The sequence below is a fragment of the Ostrinia furnacalis genome, unplaced genomic scaffold (assembly GCF_004193835.3).
Source record: "Ostrinia furnacalis isolate ACB-3 unplaced genomic scaffold, ASM419383v2 OfSCF0710, whole genome shotgun sequence".
Taxonomy (NCBI): Eukaryota; Metazoa; Arthropoda; class Insecta; order Lepidoptera; family Crambidae; genus Ostrinia; species Ostrinia furnacalis.
Genome location: NW_021130949.1, coordinates 1,490,632 through 1,509,644, shown reverse-complemented (window position 1 = coordinate 1,509,644; position 19,013 = coordinate 1,490,632). Strand labels below are relative to the sequence as shown.

The following is a 19,013-nucleotide window of genomic DNA, read 5'->3' as shown; positions in this document are numbered from 1 at the left end:
GAAATAAATCAATTTTAATGGCTCACTTATTCCGAGCCTCAAAAAAAGGCAATATTTAAGAATCTGCTTTTCATTTAATCAATCTGCAGTGCGTGGCCAGCGTGGCCATGTCTCAAGAGACTTGAGAAACTGGGAATTATTAGCCCACAAAAGTGGCGCGAATGTTGTAAATGAAACTCTACTGAATTATGTGTGAAAGGATAGTGATATTATTAATAGAAACACATTAATTTCGTGTACTTCATGTTTAATGAAAAAGTCATTTTACAAAATTCTGATAAACCTACAATGAACAAATTACAAAAAAAAATAATATGAAAAAAATTACTCTTAAATGCATTACATAAAAATATTAATATCTCTCTATCTTATGTATCTTCTTAATATAAATCATCGATTCGATTAATTAAAATTAACATATACTAAAATTACCCAATAAATGAGAATAAAAAAGTATAATTTTAAGAAATAATCAGTTTTAAAATGTAGGTGGTTGACCAAAGTTAAGAAACTAAGGAGACACCAGGACAATATTTAATTTTGCTGTAATAACGTCGACAGATGTATAGAAAAACACAGCTGCTCATGTAACTACGTTAATAGATGTACTGTTGTTATAGAAGAAAGATCGAATGTCGGTCGGTATAGACAATTTGTTTGTAAATCTGCATGCAGAGCTCGGACTAAGGCGTAATAAATGTACATTTGTACCTATTATTATTGTGACAAACGAAATTAAATGTTTAATTTCAGTATTTCATAAACTTACAGCCTTATTACAAAAAGCTTACTAATGTAACAAATAGTATCTTGAAAAGTAAGTGATTATGCCACTTGATCCGATTGTAGATTGATAAAATTTTCTTTTTCAAATCAAGACCAATAATAATCTTGTTACAAAGCAGATTCCATAAACACATAATTATTTGGTCGTCAGTTAACCAGAACTGGATGGAACGAGCTAAATCATAATTTTATAATTTAAAAATGGTTAGTGATAGTACTCCTATTTACAAGTAATCTTTTGAGTGTCTGAGAAAACTGTTGTGGAACAGGAAATAATTCAAAACTAATTCATATAGCGCCAAATAAACTAATAATAACAATGAATACCATACTATCTAACATATCTATTTAATAAATTTCCTAATACTGAAGTACAATAAAAGTAACCAAAATAACTGCACTTATCGAAACAATAACATACATAATCTTAGCATGTTTAGCTATGAACTTATTAATACATTTTTTAACTTAAGTACTTTTTTATCGTTTATAAACAGAAAATAACTTTAATAATATCTGCCATAATCGAACACGGTGAAGAAATATTGTTTTAAGTAGATTTAAAATTAAATCAAAGTCATTATTTGCAACGTTGGAAATCAAAGCAAACATTCACAGGTCTATTCACCGAAAAATAACCTAAATTATTGGTATCGCATCTTCGTCTTCAGAGATTCAAGTCTTGGAATCGCATCGATCGCCCAAGCCGAGGGGGAGCGAGACGGAAAGCGCGGCAGTCGTTACGGTACACGTGCATACAGTCGCTATTCAAAGTTCGAGTGGAACATGTTAATGTTGAGGTCCTCGAAGGTGGTGGCGCCGCCCTGGTCCAGGATCTGCAGCATGTCGGACAGCTCGTGCGGCGCGTGCCCGCCCTCCGCCGCGCCCGCGCCCGCGCCGCCGCCCTGCCACGACCACATGCCTGGGGGACGAACTGACATTTTAAACACATACATTTTTGTTTCAATTTTGCCAACAGATCAACGTTTTAGCCTATTGGTTGACGCACTCTTTTCACCAGGAGAAAAAAGTTGGCAGATGTAAAAGAGAAAGTTCCGTAGTGGCCAGTAACGTGGTCGAAGAGTCCTAGCGTAATGAGCGTATGTATGTCACCTACAGCATTTATCCATTATTTGAGCAGACTTTCAAGTACAAATTGTGTAGAATAAAAAGTGTGTCACAATGCGGACGTGCGCTGGTTATCTAAAATAACTTCAACTTCATTGTGCGCACGCAAATAGACAAGTAAGTAAGTGAATAAAAACGTTTTATTGGTCTTATACGATGTTGTTTAGTTACTCGTTCGTTTGCAATTTACTAAATAAGGTTGTGGTAGTTAGATAATGTTGACGCACTAAACTTAGTTTCGAGCAACCCTCGCCCTCGTCTGACTTCCTTGAAGCATTCCGAAGTTTGAACACGCAGTATCTGGCTGAAACTTGGCTAACTACTGTATTTCGTCGAAGCGCCGAAGCGAGTCCATAATAAATAAATAACTTTGGTCAATTTTACGCAGCGCCATCTAGCCCCAAAGTAAGCAATTAACATGTTTGTCTTATATTATAGCGTTATAGGTGCTAGCTTAACTGATATACTACTTATATACTTTTTTAATACATACAATAATTATTATACATAATAACACCCAACCCCGTCACAGAAATCAAAATTCATCATTTCAATTTCTGGCCGGCCAGGAATCGAACCTCTCGGCATAGTAGTAGTCCGTTCTGAACCACTACACTAAACGGCTGATGTCGCTGAGGTAGAACAATCACAGTATTCTAGAAGTACATATTGTTAGGCTGGTTTTAGAGTCACGCTGACGCACGCTGACCATCAGCGCTGACAGCCGAGCGATCAGCGTCACTCAGGAACGTTCCCTCAGCGCCGACGATCAGCGAGTAGAGTTGCCAGGTCCAAAAACACAAAAGCCGGACTCTGTGCTTCATTTGGCCGGACATTTTACCCAATTAATGTAATATAGCTCACCAGACACCTGGCAACCCTAGTCGTGTATCCCGACAGTCGACTCGCCTGCGCTCGGCCACACGCTCGGCGCTCGCTCGTTTAAGAAATGTAAAAAGCCGGACAATCCGGACACGCAATCTAAAAGCCTAACTATGTCCGGCTTTAACCGGACGCCTGGCAACCCTATCAGCGAGCGGTTAGCGCGATTCTAAAGCTAAGCGTCCACTTGTCGGTATCGTACGCATCGGACGTATCGCACACAACGGATCGTAGTATTATTTATATGGAAACTCACATAAGTGCGTCCACCTGTCCGCATCGTACGCATCGCACATCCGATACGATGTGTTTCGTACGATACCGACAAGTAGACGCTTAGCTTTAAACCCGCCTTAGGTACTCACCATGCGTGGGATGCGTGGGATGCGCGGGGTGCGGGTGGTGGTTGTGCTGGTGGTAGTGCGCGGGCGGCAGGTAGGCGGGCGCGGGCGGCGAGCGCGCCGGGCTGCCGTCGGCGGGCGGCGCGGCCGTCGACCCCGCGCTCGTCTCGCCGCTGTACGCGTACGTCTCGCCGCCGGCGCCTCCGCCGCTCTGCGACGCAAAACAACACGTTATAGTGTGGCCGCTGGTATACCACCTCCACTAAATTTGAGTCAAGAACATCAACAATCCATCTCGGAAAGTACTCTCTCTGTCGGTAAGTAAACGGCCGCACTTTCGCTCAACCCTTTCAAATATACAGTAGGCAAGTACTGCGTATTTACAAAGGGTAAATAGAATAAGGGTAAAAAGAAAGAAAAAATTCCTAAAGTAAACATAAAAGTAACTATTTATGTACGTTTATCTAGACAATTTTATGCAGCTTACTATTTTAATTATTTTACCAATGGTCCGTGACCCTCACTCGGCATGGGGCACACTGAAAACCAGCGCCGTGGCCCTCGTCACCGTGAGCCACGGCATATGCTGAGTGGGGTCCCGTTGCAATGGGCATCTTGTTGGTGAATGGGTGGCACTGCTCAGTTTACTCTTGTTTTTATTTTTTCTTCTTTTATTATGTGCCACTGTCACGTCTATGTAATTGCCTGTATTTGTGTGATGTCCATTGTAATAAATGTATCTTTCTTTCTTTCTAAATTATTGACTACCTACTTAGGGGTCAATGAAACACCAAAAATAGTTTATCTTAGGTGCTTTTCTTACGCATCACAATTTATCTGACCTAGGAACAAACCATGAATCACTAAATAGAGAGTAGAACTACTTTTATTACATACGACTAACAACACGAAGGCGTAAAACTGACTATGCTGAGTATAATATTTTGTATATCTGAAAGTGTTGTGAATGCTTATACTAAAACGTTTGTTTTTATTTGTATAGAGAACAATAGTGTCTTGACAAACCTAAAGAGGATTTAGGACGCTATTTGGATTAAATATGTAATTGCTCAATAATCTACTATATAAAAATAAGTCGGGTTTTCCTCCCTGACGCTATAACTCCAGAACGCACGAACCGATTTCCACGGTTTTGCATTCGTTGGAAAGGTCTCGGGCTCCGTGAGGTTTATAGCAAAGAAAATTCAGGAAAAATTTAAAGGGGATAAAACGGGATCCACGCGTACGAAGTCGCGGGCGGCCGCTAGTGAATAATAAAATAAATAAAAACAATCAACTCACCGGGCGCAAAGTGGTCCACGTAGTATGCGGCGGCGTATTCGCGACGCGGTGCGGCGAGTAGTCGGGCGCGTAGTGCGGCGCGTAGGGCGGCGCCGCCACCGCCTCGCCCGGCGAGCGCGCGCCGCCCGCGCCGCCGCCCCCTGCCACACCCACAGGACAACCTGCTATGTTATTGCCTGACACACTTTATTATGCTGCTTATTCACAGCACTAGCCCAGAACACGTTCCCGATTCGGGACTCCCGAAGCAGTGGTTACGTTTTATCGGGATATGGTGCTTCTTTTAAATAAATTGCAAAAAACTGGCACAGTCAGCGTCAAATAGTTCGTAAAAAACTTGACAACACAACCTTATTCTAATTGTAATAAAGCGTGTAGCGAACTTTTTGGCTACTTTAGGTGTCACAAACTATTTGACGCTGACTGCACAAAGTAAATGGTCATGTCACACAGTCATCCTAAGAACAAAATGTTCGAAAATATCGGTTGTGCGCTAAATCAGTAAATGAGTAACGAGTTAAAGTACAATGGTATGAATCTGTTGCATGTCATGGATCACCTAAAGAATTACAGAGAAATACACTTGCGNTTTGCCAATAGATCAACGTTTTAGCCTATTGGTTGACGCACTCTTTTCACCAGGAGAAAAAAGTTGGCAGATGTAAAAGAGAAAGTTTCGTAGTGCCCAGTAACGTGGTCGAAGGCTGGTTTTAGTGTCACGCGGACTGTCAGTGCGGACCCGCTCCGCACGGCCAATCTGTATGAACTGCTAGGGAGCGAGCGGTTCCTCCGGACCGCATTACTCTAAAACGCTCCCTAGAAGTTCATACAGATTGGCCGTGCGGAGCGGGTCCGCACTGACAGTCCGCGTGACACTAAAACCAGCCGAAGAGTCCGAGCGTAATGTCCATAATTGAGCAGACTTTCAAGTACAAATTGTAGAATAAAAAGTGTGTCACAATGCGGACGTGCGCTGATTACCTAAAATAACTTCAATATGCGCACGCAAATAGACAAGTGAGTATGTGAAAAACGACGTTTTATTGGTCTTATTAGGTAGACGATGAGTGTTAGATTATATTTGTCGACTACAATCTTGGCGAGCTTCATGCCACGAAAGCTGTTCTCGCTCGTTCGCAATGGAGAAGTTTCCAATTTTTTTCTTTTAATATAAAACTTGAAAATAAGTAAAACTAATAATAATTGTAAAAGAATCATGAAAATATATCTACAAATAAAGAAGTTACAGGGCTCTAAAGTTGCGCATAACAAATATTTCACGCCATTTGATCGGTGACGTCACGGCACTCATTCGGAGTACAAATAGTGAATCACCCCTGGTCCAGTGCTGTTGACAGATCCTAGTTTTTTAAAAATCTAGTAGTTTTTAATTTTTAGCCGAAGCGAGTATGTGGCTGAAATATAACAATTACAGTATTATCAGGCCTGTTCATCTCCGCGAGTTTACATCGAAAACAAAACACGCACGATGGCCCACCTACAGGATACTATTCGACAAGGCCTCACGAGCGAACATTGACTCACGCACGCGTATTCTTGTGTATGATAGAAGAAAATAAAGAAAATGGTGTACTAAATACTGTGCAGTATTTAACTGCCTAAATAATAATAAAAACACAGAATGTAATTTTTTAAGTTGCCTCAAGACACTGATAGGTAAATAAGTAGTTAATATTATTTATGATAATTCATGCTAAATCATGTATTTCCTCCGCCATTTTCCGCAGTTAGGCACCTCACGTCACATCATTTTACCGAAGTCAGCCCTATAGCTTCGGCGCAGTGCCGATCACTGACGTTTGTCAACAAAATGGTACTTGGGTGGTTCTACTTTTAGAGTCCATCACAAAAATAAGGTTGTCCCCACAATAACGAAGGTTAATACTTAATACAAAATGAAGAAACTATCATTTATTTCATTTAAATAAAGTTAATAACACCTGTTTAGATTATCTAGTTACACTAAGTTTCAATTACAATTTAACTGTGTTAAAAAAATGACTTCAAACTTTTAAAACAAAGCTAAAACGGCATGTCCCCGTTAGGTGTTGCTTAGAACTATTACGTTTTTTAGAAATAATTTGTTGAAGCCACACAATTATTTTTAAATAAAAAGAGATATACATTGTTAAACATGGTAACTACAAAGTTTAATTTTATTTATCTGTAAAAATATATTTTTTTGGTGTGACGAAAGATTGTCCCGAAAATTGGAGTATCCATCGTCACGAACAGTCAAATATTAAAATAAGTTCTTAAAAAATACGTGAGTAGATCACGTTTTTTAGTAAAACGAAAGGCCATAGACCATAGAGTATAGAACGAAACTCAAATCAAGTGTTTAACATAGCCAGCTTGTCACTTCTTTTACATCAAGCACGAAAACGGGCGGCGTGTGTTTATTCGGCGTATCCTTAGTCACAGCGGTTTTTGGTATTTATTTAACGAATTTTAAATTGTTTTACTGTAAACATGATTTGTTTTTATGTAATCTTTAAGATAAAGTATAGTTTTCGATCCAAATTATCGTTATTTACGATTATTATTGATCTTTTTGGAAAATTGTATACTTCGTCACACGTATCCTTCGTAACAGGTGATCCTACATCTAAACGATGTGTCCTTTGTGCAGTTAGATAATATGTTAAGAATACTAAAAACACCTCAGAAAAAGGTATAAGAATTTTGTATTCGTTTAGTAAACCGTTTGTTGTAAAGTTGAAGCAGTTTTTGAAATTTTTTTTCCTTAATACTCTTAGTTTCAGTTCCTATTTGTGTAGGTTTTTGCTGATTTTCCTCATATTTTTCATCATCTATTTTAGTAATAAGCAAAGATATGCCTGTACTTAATGAAAAATGGCTGAGACACTCATTAGTTTTCAAGTTAGATTGATTATTAATTGTTAGATGTCTACTTCATCACATTTATGTCTCCTTCGTAACGAAGAGTTTGATCTCGTCCCCTAATAAATATTATCTCTTAAACAACAAAAATGAGAGTGTTAACTCTTTTTGTAACTCATTTTATGTCGTGTAATACTTGGTTTTTAGTGTGTAATACTACTTTTTCAATATAACTTTATAAAAGAGAAAAATTATAGATTTTTGTTAAGTTTTAAAGGTGTAAATGTGACGAAAGGGACAAACTGTTAATTTTTATGGAATTGTTACCTGATTAAATAACGATTAACTACCAATTGTCCAAGACTGATTTAAGCCGAGATTTTGTAATAATAAATGCAAATATCTATTGAAATTTCTTTTAATTTATCAAGTTTTAAACAACTGAATTTCGTGACGAAGGATACATCTTTTTCCATCTTAGTCGAGTAAAACGCAAAAAAATATAAGTTTTGATAAAAAACTGAGCTGCTGGTCTACAGATACCGAATCTATGGTAATTTTCCTACATTTCAGTCGTATGAAATGTACTAAATAGCTTTCTTTATATTTTTTCATGGTTAAGACCTTAAAAGTAGAACGACCCACTTGACTCTTGAGACAGGCTAAATTACACCATATTGTTAGTGACATTGAGCATACATTTTTTTAAATACCTTCGCGAAGTAAAACTTCTGTACGTAGTACTTATTTTATTATTCTGTGGTATTATCTAGATTCGAAAAGTACATATTGTTAGGTACTCACCATGCGTGGGATGCGTGGGATGCGCGGGGTGCGGGTGGTGGTTGTGCTGGTGGTAGTGCGCGGGCGGCAGGTAGGCGGGCGCGGGCGGCGAGCGCGCCGGGCTGCCGTCGGCGGGCGGCGCGGCCGTCGACCCCGCGCTCGTCTCGCCGCTGTACGCGTACGTCTCGCCGCCGGCGCCTCCGCCGCTCTGTAGCGTAAAACAACACGTTATAGTGTGGCCGCTGGTATACCACCTCCACGAAACTTGAGTCAAGAACATCAACAATACATCTCGGAAAGTACTCTCTCTCGGTAAGTAAACGGCCGCACTTTCGCTCAACCCTTTCAAATATACAGTAGGCAAGTACTGCGTATTTACAAAGGGTAAATAGAATAAGGGTAAAAAGAAAGAAAAAATTCCTAAAGTAAACATAAAAGTAACTATTTATGTACGTTTATCTAGACAATTTTATGCAGCTTACTATTTTAATTATTTTACCAATGGTCCGTGACCCTCACTCGGCATGGGGCATACTGAAAACCAGCGCCGTGGCCCTCGTCACCGTGGGCCACGGCATATGCTGAGTGAGGTCCCGTTGCAATGGGCATCTTGTTGGTGAATGGGTGGCACTGCACAGTTTACAGTTCACGTCTATGTAATTGCCTGTATTTGTGTGATGTCCATTGTAATAAATGTATCTTTCTTTCTTTCTAAATTATTGACTACCTACTTAGGGGTCAATGAAACACCAAAAATAGTTTATCTTAGGTGCTTTTCTTACGCATCACAATTTATCTGACCTAGGAACAAACCATGAATCACTAAATAGAGAGTAGAACTACTTTTATTACATACGACTAACAACACGAAGGCGTAAAACTGACTACGCCGAGTATAATATTTTGTATATCTGAAAGTGTTGTGAATGCTTATACTAAAACGTTGGTTTTTATTTGTATAGAGAACAATAGTGTCTTGACAAACCTAAAGAGGATTTAGGACGCTATTTGGATCAAATATGTAATTGCTCAATAATGAATTATAAATAAATAAAAATAAATAAAAACAATCAACTCACCGGGCGCAAAGTGGTCCACGTAGTATGCGGCGGCGTATTCGCTACGCGGTGCGGCGAGTAGTCTGGCGCGTAGTGCGGCGCGTAGGGCGGCGCCGCCACCGCCTCGCCCGGCGAGCGCGCGCCGCCCGCGCCGCCGCCCCCTGCCACACCCACAGGACAACCTGCTATGTTATTGCCTGACACACTTTATTATGCTGTTTATTCACAGCACTAGCCCAGAACACGTTCCCGATTCGGGACTCCCGAAGCAGTGGTTACGTTTTATTGGGAAAAGGTACTTATTTTAATTAACGGGCACAGTAGGCGTCAAATGGTTCGTAACACCCAAAGTCGCCAAAAAGTTAACAACACAACCTTAATAAAGACGTGAAACGAATTTTTTGGCTACTTTGGGTGTCACGAACTATTTGACGTCGACTGCACAAAGTAAATGGTCATGTCCACAGTCATCCTAAGAACAAAATGTTGTCAATATCAAATCAGTTACGAGTTTAAGATCAATAGTTTAATGATTCTGGTGCAGGTCATGGTCACCTGACCTAACGAATTACAGAGAAATATAATTTTGAACATTCAAAAATATTATAGATGCATCAGTAAAAAGGATGTTCAAGATAACATTACAATCTTGTGAATACAAAAAGGCATTAGGTAGGACTTCTAGGAAAATAATAACCAATATTTACCTGGAGGCGCATGGTGCTGCTGGTGCAACGCGGGCGGCGCGCCCTGGTACACGTCGCGGTGCCGCAAGTGGTAGTCGTAGCTCTCCTCGGCTGGCGGCTCGCCCGCCGTACTTCCTAACGACCGACTAAAACAAACAACCAATTTGTTAAAACGAGAATAAATAACCATTGATTTCAGCAATTTATTATTACATATGTATTCTTTTATGCATGCTATGAAATCATAAAGAAGCATAGATACTCACTTGGCCAAAGTATTTGTACAGACAATATACTCTACGTCATCGTTGTATGGATTTAAAAAGGCAAAAGCGGACGTTCTTAACCAGATAAATTCTCTGCTCTTCGCGCGAAATCTGTACATTAGGGATATAATCTGCCCCTTCAATTTAAGTACTGAAACAAAGAAAACAAACATTTGAATAGGTAATATTGATAGGATGCAATTATAAACAGGTGTTAAAGGCCCGATTCGGACATGCGCGATTTCTGGATGGTTCTTCATTAGCGTAACGAGGTACTGAGGCGGTAACCGTGCGGTTACAGTTTGATGCAAATGTCGTACTGCTGGACAAGGTCCTCCCCCAAGGATTTCCACAACGACCGGTCCTGTGCCGCCCGCATTCAGGCACCTCCCGCGCCCACTGCCACTTGATTTTAGCGATGCAAATGTACGAAAATTATATCTGTCTGAACCAGACTTAAATATTAGGTTTTGCGCGATGCTTCACAGAGTAATTAAGTATAGATACCTTGATCAAAGTTATCTCTCATGTGTTGCTGGTCTTCGGGATGGTAGAACTCATAGCAGAGTTTCCCCAGCAGGTCGGCGGGCGCGTATCCCACCACTTGCGTGGCGCGCTGGTCGGCGAACGTGAAGCGGCCGTCCACCGAGTGCCGCGACACGAACTCCACGCCGCTGCTGCACAGGCTGCCCTCCGAGTTGTTCGGTGTCGACGTCACCTGTGGGGATGACGGTTATATTGGGAGTCTAGTCACTCACTCACTGTCACTACTCGACCTTGGAATAATTACGGGGTAGCTAGATTTCAATGTGGGTTTTCGCGATTTAAAAATCTGCCAGATGGCAATACGTAGACGCGAGGTCCAAATGCTGCATGATTGGTTATTTTTGAAACCCCTCATTAAATGGATCAAGCGCTCGCCGTGTGGTTCCGGCAGGCCAGAGCAACTTTTTGCGTAGATATCGTAAGAGGCGACTAAGGGAAGGGAGGGAAATATACGACATCCTTAACCCGTAACTTGTCTAGCTATCGTAGGGAGTGTAGGACCATTCCTGCCTTTTGCCTCTGATATAGGGTTGATTAGAGAGAGTAGTCCTTCTGCAGTGGAGACTAAATGACCTGACGATGAAATTAAGCTTCACAAACCACCTTTTTAAGCCTCAATCCTAGAATCAATGAGGTCAGTGCAAGATTGAATTTGAAGTTATTATGGTCGAGTAGAGGTATGTGATGTAAATAGTTATTTTAGCATAAGAATTTTATATTTACCTGTAACCGACCAATAGCAACCAAACAACAGTGTGACGCGTGAAGCTCATCTTCGACCGGGCGATCCATCTGCATACCTGGAAACAGATCTAATGTCCCGAAATACATTATGATATTGTTCACGTGAAATTCAAATCTCGTGACACTGCATGCATTACTTGTTAAATATTTTATTTTGGAGATTCAACAGGTAGCCGACACCTTTGCAGTTGACATACTTTTTATCAGTTGACAAAACGCGAATCTCCCAAGATGTTGACGTCATTAGGTCGCGAACTGAATGAGGGTTCTCGCGATTGAAGGATACGCCAGATGGCGATACGTGGACGCGGGGTTCAGATGCTGCGTGATTGGTTATTTTTGACATGACATTGACAGATAATATGTCAAAATTCACCAATTACGCAGCGGTCGGACCCCACGTCCGCGTCCCGCCATCTGGCGGATTTTTCAATCGCGAAAACCCTCATTGACTGACAATATATTAATTTCTACTAAAAGCAGAATTTTATAGTCAAATTAAAAATTTAACCCTGCTAAAGGACTAGAATAGGACAAGTTGTCTTGGAAATTGTTGTCAACTACCTAGTTGAACTCGCGAAGATTATTCCAGCGATACAATACCTGTGGGGGGCCAGTTCTTGATGTAGCCGGTGCAGTGCACGACGGCGTAGTTGTGTCCGTCGTGCGAGGGCCCGAGCGAGTTGCGCGCGCGCAGGCGGCCCAGGTGCGCGCCCTCGGCCGAGCCGCCCACGCGCATGCGGCAGATGAAGCCGCGCCGAGACCCCATCACTTGGCGCATGGACGCTGCGGCAATCACCAAATCAATGTTTTCGAATGTGATCAGCTGCGTCCACACCGGGCTCATGGGATGCGGGGTGAGCAGGATGACAAGCGTGCCTATGCGCCCGGTGTGCACGCAGCTTTTATATTTCAAGGTTGAATAATTAGATAAAACAATTATAATTTATTTCTGTTCAATGCTTACACGAATATGTCGCAAAAAATTACCGTTCAAGATACAAACAACAACACTGTAGTAGGCAGTATTGAGTATTGAGTACACAGAAGGCAATTGGGCGTGGCTCTGAAGCCGCATGCTGCACGGAAGATCCGATACAACGCTTACTTTCAGCTACGCCCAATTGTCTTGGGTGATAGACGAGGTTAGTGTTTCATATGTTTTTTTTACATGTATTTTATTTTACACATTATGTTGGTCTAAATGTAAAAAACATAGGCTTAGAAAAAACAACAATGGGTTTAATACTAACATTGGTGACCTTCTTTTTTGACAGTCCCAGTCTTTAGATCCAGTATACGACCTGTATTCTGTGGTTCTTGAGTACTTAACTGCTCCCGAACTTTTTCAACATCATCAGGGTGTACTTGGTCATATAAACATGATGAATACCAGTCGCCCTGCAAACATGACATTATATGAAAATATTCTTTATAAGATTATAGGAGATCCATGAACATACCAAGTCTTATTTTACCTGTGAATAATTTAGAACTGGTGCTATACTATCGCTGACATAAATGATACGTCCTGTATCGCAGCTAACTACAAATAAAAAACCATCAGCAGCTTCAAGTATTAAATGTTTTAATTCCTGGTCAGTTAAAAATGATGGCTTGTATGTGCCATCTGTCGAGGTATTTCCAGTACCTGAAATAGACAAATGAAAGTTAATAAATGAAACAATTTGGAAGATTTAGATATTTCTATGTATAACTGCGTTTTTATTTACCCCTCAAAGCTTTCATATGGGCAACTGCCATACGAAGTATGGTTAGTTTGTCGGGTTTTCGCGCGAGGGCGGAGCATGTCGGAACCATATCAGATAGTTCCGTGATATATGCCGTCATCTTGTTTCTTCTGCGGCGCTCGATCTCGCAATGGTTCTCCCGACTGAAAAAAAAACACATCTCGCTTAATAACTCGTAAAACTGTAATGGCATATTGTTATGGTAAATGAAAACCATTTCGATACTCGAGAAAATAGACAAAATTAAGTAACATCAAACATTTTAAGTTAAAGGGGCCGCGCGTGTTGCGTGATAGATAAGACACGTTTTCAATCACACGGGTTACCGTTAACAATAGATATTGTCGTTATGGGAGAGGAAATAATGAGCTTGAATCAATTATGTATCTAAGTAACAACACACAAATCAAATATGATAGGGAGACATGTTTTAGACCTTTCATTGAACTGAAGGTTATTCCATTAAAGAATTTACGGGTGTTAGATAAAAAATAACGCAAACAAAAGACAAATTAGCACCTAAATATTGAATTTCGGACCTACCAACTAGTATATTAATTTACCAGACTACAATAAAAATCAAAGTAAAGCTATTATAATTTCACCATAAACATAAATATTTAAACAGGATTACTAATGTTTGGCCAAAAAACGTTTCCCAAATTATCACATGGCAAACAACGTTTCGCAAATTTTCATTTGGCAAATTCTCATTTGGCAAAACAACTTATTGCAAACTTTTAATTCGCAAATGTCTTTTTTGGCATATTATTGTTTAGCAAATTATTGTTTGGCAAAGTATGTTTTGCCAAATGTTTCATTTGGCAAAAATATTTCACGATAAACTATTTACAAAATAATTATTTTGGTGCATAGAATGGAATACAAATTAGCTTCTGGTTATTATTTTGTTTAGTGGGTAGTTAATATAAAATTTGTTCTAAATTTATTTTCATATTTCATTATTTTTATCGAAACTAAATGATTAATTAACAATAGAGGTGATTCTAGCGCTCGGCGGCCGCTGCCGCGGCACGCTTCGCTCGCCTTCGCGCGTTAAGGGTCACTGTTCTAACCTAACCTAACCTACTATTTTCTGCAAAACCTACTTTCGCATCCATACTATTTTCTGCAATCTCTTTGTTTAACATAAAATTCTTGTGAAAACCATGATCATTTGCCTTGTGCTTTAATTTGTGGGTAACGGTGGGTAAGCATGTGAAGTGTCAATTTGACCAAATAAATTATTTGGGATATAATATTTGGCAAAATAAAACATTTGCTATATAAACATTTGCCAAGTAAAATTTGACCAAATGATATTTTGACCAAATGAATTAGTTGCGAAAAGTACATTTGCTAAAAGTTCATTTGGGAAATGAAACTTTGGCGATAAGTTGTTTGCGAAGTGAAATTTGGCGAAAAGTAATTTGGCCAAACGGAAGGATACCATTTAAACATGGTATTGGTAACAGACAGGTGACAGAAAATCAGAGTTGTGGTTTTGCGTATCGGTATATTTATCTACCTGATGATTATAATACGTAGAAATAGTGCTCTAACTGCGTGTATTTTTGGCATTAGCTTAATTTGCAGAAATCGTAAAAGGTCTTATAAATAATTTCGAATACATATTAAAATGAAGGCCTGTAATGGGTGACACTACAGTTAAAGTAGTTAATTTATGTACCTTGCAAATCTCTCTTTGTCTTGAATATTGTCCTCCTCCATCCTTGTGTATTTCCCACCACTTGCGTCGTCTTCATCGGATCTATAAAAAAAAATTACATCATACATAGTTGTAAAAGACAAGGGACCTCATGAGACTAGTTGTGATCGTGAATAGTATGTGAACATAATTACATAGGTAATATTATTACGCTCCATTTATTTTATGGTTTGTTACATTTTACGTTTCAATAACAATATCAAAGTTAAGCGGTATGGGCGAATTTGGTGGCAACGCTTGCCTTGGCTTTCAATATGTTTTGTCAGTTGCATATATTTCCTCATTATCTCATGACCATCATCCTAATTTTGTCTAAGATTATTCAACTATGTATTATTCTTCAGAACATAATACTTAACAATTTTAAAGGATGACTGGCTATTCATGGCTAATGGAAAATACGAAAACTTAATTATGGTAACTTAGTTCCTCCTGTAAAACTAGCTTTTGCCCGCGGCATCACCCGCGTGAAATTTAGTTTGTCTTAGATCGTCATAAATTATAGCCTAAGTATATGTTATTCTGGGTTATAAACAATAATACTGTAAAGTTTCATCAAAGTCCGTTCAGTACTTTTTGCGTGAAAGAGTAACAAACATCCAGACATCCAAACTTTCGCATTTATAATATTAGTAGGATCATCTTAGTCAACAAAATAGATTTTATAATACATAATATAATTCCCCATTATAATAAAATATACTCATGAAATACGTATTAAATAAATAAATAAATATCTTTGGACATTTTACACTGCGCTTCTAGTCCCAAACTAAGCAAAGCTTGTACTATGGGTACTAGACAACGGATATAAACATACTTAAATACTTTTTTTTTTGTAAATACATACATATTATAAATAGAAAACACCCAGTCCAATACAAACAAATATGTTCATGCACACTAATGTTTGTACTGTGCGGGAATCGAACCCGCAACCTCCGGAATAGTAGTTCGTTTCGAACCACTACGCCAAACGGCCGTATTACACGAACATTTTTATATTAAACTAGCTGACCCGGCGAACTTCGTACCGCCTTAGCGTAGAGATTTTCTTAATATTTTTTTCCGTAAGAACCATCCTTGGACTTCCACAAACATTTTAAAAAAAGAATTATCGAAATCGGTTCAGCCGTTCACACGTGATGCCGTGACAACGCGAAACGGGTTTCATTTTTATATACAGGGTGGAAACGTTAAGTGATCTCACTCAATTATTTCTAAACTATACAAGATATCGAAAAACTGATTAATGATTCTGAAAGTGCTTTACAAGCTCTTTCAAATGGTACCAATAATAGGTTACAGAATAAACTGGATCTATCCGAAAATTCAATTTTTCTAGCTTCCATACATTTAGTAAAACCACATAATATTAGAAACTATACAAGATATTCAAAAACTGGTTACTGATCCTGAAAGTGCTTCACGAGCTCTATCCAACGGTACCAATAATAGGTTATAAAATAAACTGGATCCATTCGAAAATTCAATGTTTCCAGCTTCCATACATTTAGTACAGCCACAGTAATGGCACTCATGTCTTGTTAATATTATAGCAAGTAAAGTCTAAAACCAATGTTTTCGAAGAATAATTTTAAATAAGAACGCAATTACGAGTTCATTTTAAGTGTTTATTATTTAATAAAAAAAATTAAATACTTCTATTATTGTTTGGTTGGCAATTTGGCATACATTTAGTATGGAGGCTGAAAACATTAAATTTTCGGATAGATCCAGTTATTTCTGTAACCTAATATTGGTACCGTTGGATAGAGCTTGTGAAGCAAATTTCAGGATTAGTAATCAGTTTTTCGATATCTTGTATAGTTTAGAAATAATCGAATGAGATCACTTATCGTTTCCACCCTGTATACAGTGTGTCCGGGCATGTAGTGATCAAACTTTAAAGGCGTAATCTATGGATAATTTTATCGATGAAAATACTTCAAATTTGGGGCCTGANCACTGTTTTGGCCACCCTGTATAACCTATGACACTCAGCAATAATGTGGCTTTCTATTGGTGAAAGAATTTTTACTATCGGTTCAGTAGATCCCGAGATTACCCCTTACAATTTAACAAATATACAAACACACAAACTTTACCTCTTTATAATATTAGTATACCTAGATGACATCCAATATTGTTTGAAAAATAAAACTGACCAAACTAGGTGAGAATAATGGCTGTGAATTGAATACATTGGGAATTTGTTTACTTTTAATTGATAAGTTGGTGCCATAATTATATGCCTTAAAGCAGGAATGGCGAACCAATGGTACCTACACAAACAATATTTTCATTTTCAACATGCCGATGATCACAAAGTTTACAACAAAATAAAATATCCCAAATGAAAGTTTTTTGTATTATTAAACAGTGTTTTAAATTAATAGTACTTGTTAAGTATTATTTGATAGTATGTTTTATGGCATCACTCAAAATTTTAGTGAAAATGGCACATCAATACAGAACCCTTTAATAATTGTGAGATTTATTTAATGCTATAGGACTTCATTTTTTAGAGTCAACAAACTGAAAACCACATAAACCTAGAAAGAGGAAAATGAATTCAATTTATTTTGTGCACCTTTGATAAAAATAGGAAAATATTTCACAACAATATAAATACGATTAATAAATGATAAAGATGTTACAATATATTAATTACTATTACAATTTTATTTCCACACTATGTATACTTTTTTGTACATTGGAATGTATAATCAATTAATGGTAAAACATTACAATGTTTGGGAGAATAAACAAACTAAGATACAAACTCACCCAACACTGCCAGCACGGCGCTTTTGAATATCCTTTGCTGGGTCAGCCCCTTTAACAATAACATTTATTTACAGCTACTTTAGAAAACTATGAGTAAGTGACATGAATTTAGCACTAACCTAGCCACATTAAATTAGGCTAGATAATTAAGTGAAAACACAGTTTAGAGACACACTATCACACTATCATAAACTAACTGCTTAGTTCTTCAATGTAATTAATATTTTAAGTGTATTCTAATTCAAACAACATAATAAGCAAAGCTGTGTAATTAATCACAATCCATTAAAAATGGGTTCTCAAATGAAAATTATGCAACTGTATCAAACTAAATATTGTTCAAGGCTATTTTTAAGGTAAGCAAATATGTAGAATTGATATGGTGGTAGTTTATCTTAATATACAACACGGTGATTCAAGAAGATTACCAGCAAAAACAATAAATTTATAAAGGTAAGTTTTAATTTTGTATCACACAAAAGTAAATTTTATTAATCAATTTGAGATGTTTGTAAAACTTACATATCACAGCAAAATAAAGGTAGTGCTTTCATTTCATAATTTCATCAAAGGTGCAAACAGCGTGAATTCAAATGAATGGTCTTATTTACTTGGTAGATTTCTTTAAAATGTTTATTTATCGATGAAAATACACGTAGATTCTTGCGTCGTGTTAACAACGCGTCACGCAGAGCAACGTCAAATTGTACGAAAAATTAGGTCGCAATGTGACGTAAAGAATATACATAAATGTAATAAAAATACGCAATCATTTCATATGCTTATCACATTCAAAATTAGGTGTATTTAAAACAAAAGTATCAATTTTAAATAATTTAACTTAGTTCCTGGAACAAAAATGCTAGTACTAACCGGGGATAGTGGGAGCCACGGCAGACATCGGTCAACAAACTCATTAGTTCACTTTTTAATATCACTATCTAGTGTTATAAAATAAGAAGTCTTGACATACAATTCTTTGGTTGTAACAATGAATACACAACAGTGTTTATTCTTTACTCTCGATCACACAGGAGCACAACACACGCCATTTTTCTTGGTTCTCAGAAATGTTGCCACTTTTTAGGTGTCATTTCGCAACTTGCCAGAGAAAAAAACTTTTGATGAAGGACAAAAGGGTTATTGGCTATTTTTATCTGGTTATCAACTAAACATTTCATTACGTTTAGCGAAAAAAAAAATTTAACACTTTTAACCTCTTGCGCTCTAAATAAATGTAATTTTCATACTACATTATTTGGCGATTTTAAGAAATTTTGACTTGCATTTACTGTACAAAGAAGAAATGATAAATCCTCTAAGCCTCTATCCAGACTGTAAAGAATCGCAAAAAAA

At 38.1% G+C, this 19,013-nt stretch overlaps 1 protein-coding gene across 1 annotated transcript; it reads right to left on the bottom strand.

Annotated features, from left to right (window-relative positions):
- Nucleotides 1-230: 230 nt before the first annotated feature.
- tgo (Aryl hydrocarbon receptor nuclear translocator homolog tgo) lies at nucleotides 231-18,734 on the bottom strand. The gene is made up of 16 exons (XM_028300314.1): nucleotides 18,531-18,734; nucleotides 17,658-17,706; nucleotides 14,829-14,909; nucleotides 13,121-13,281; nucleotides 12,866-13,038; nucleotides 12,641-12,788; nucleotides 11,991-12,173; nucleotides 11,367-11,455; nucleotides 10,605-10,815; nucleotides 10,098-10,248; nucleotides 9,853-9,977; nucleotides 9,167-9,306; nucleotides 8,132-8,295; nucleotides 4,440-4,623; nucleotides 3,162-3,348; nucleotides 231-1,708 (listed from the first exon to the last, which is right to left on the bottom strand). Exons 1-16 carry the CDS (start codon nucleotides 18,556-18,558, stop codon nucleotides 1,551-1,553), a joined length of 2,232 nt encoding a protein of 743 aa, XP_028156115.1. The 5' UTR covers nucleotides 18,559-18,734; the 3' UTR covers nucleotides 231-1,550.
- Nucleotides 18,735-19,013: the final 279 nt, after the last annotated feature.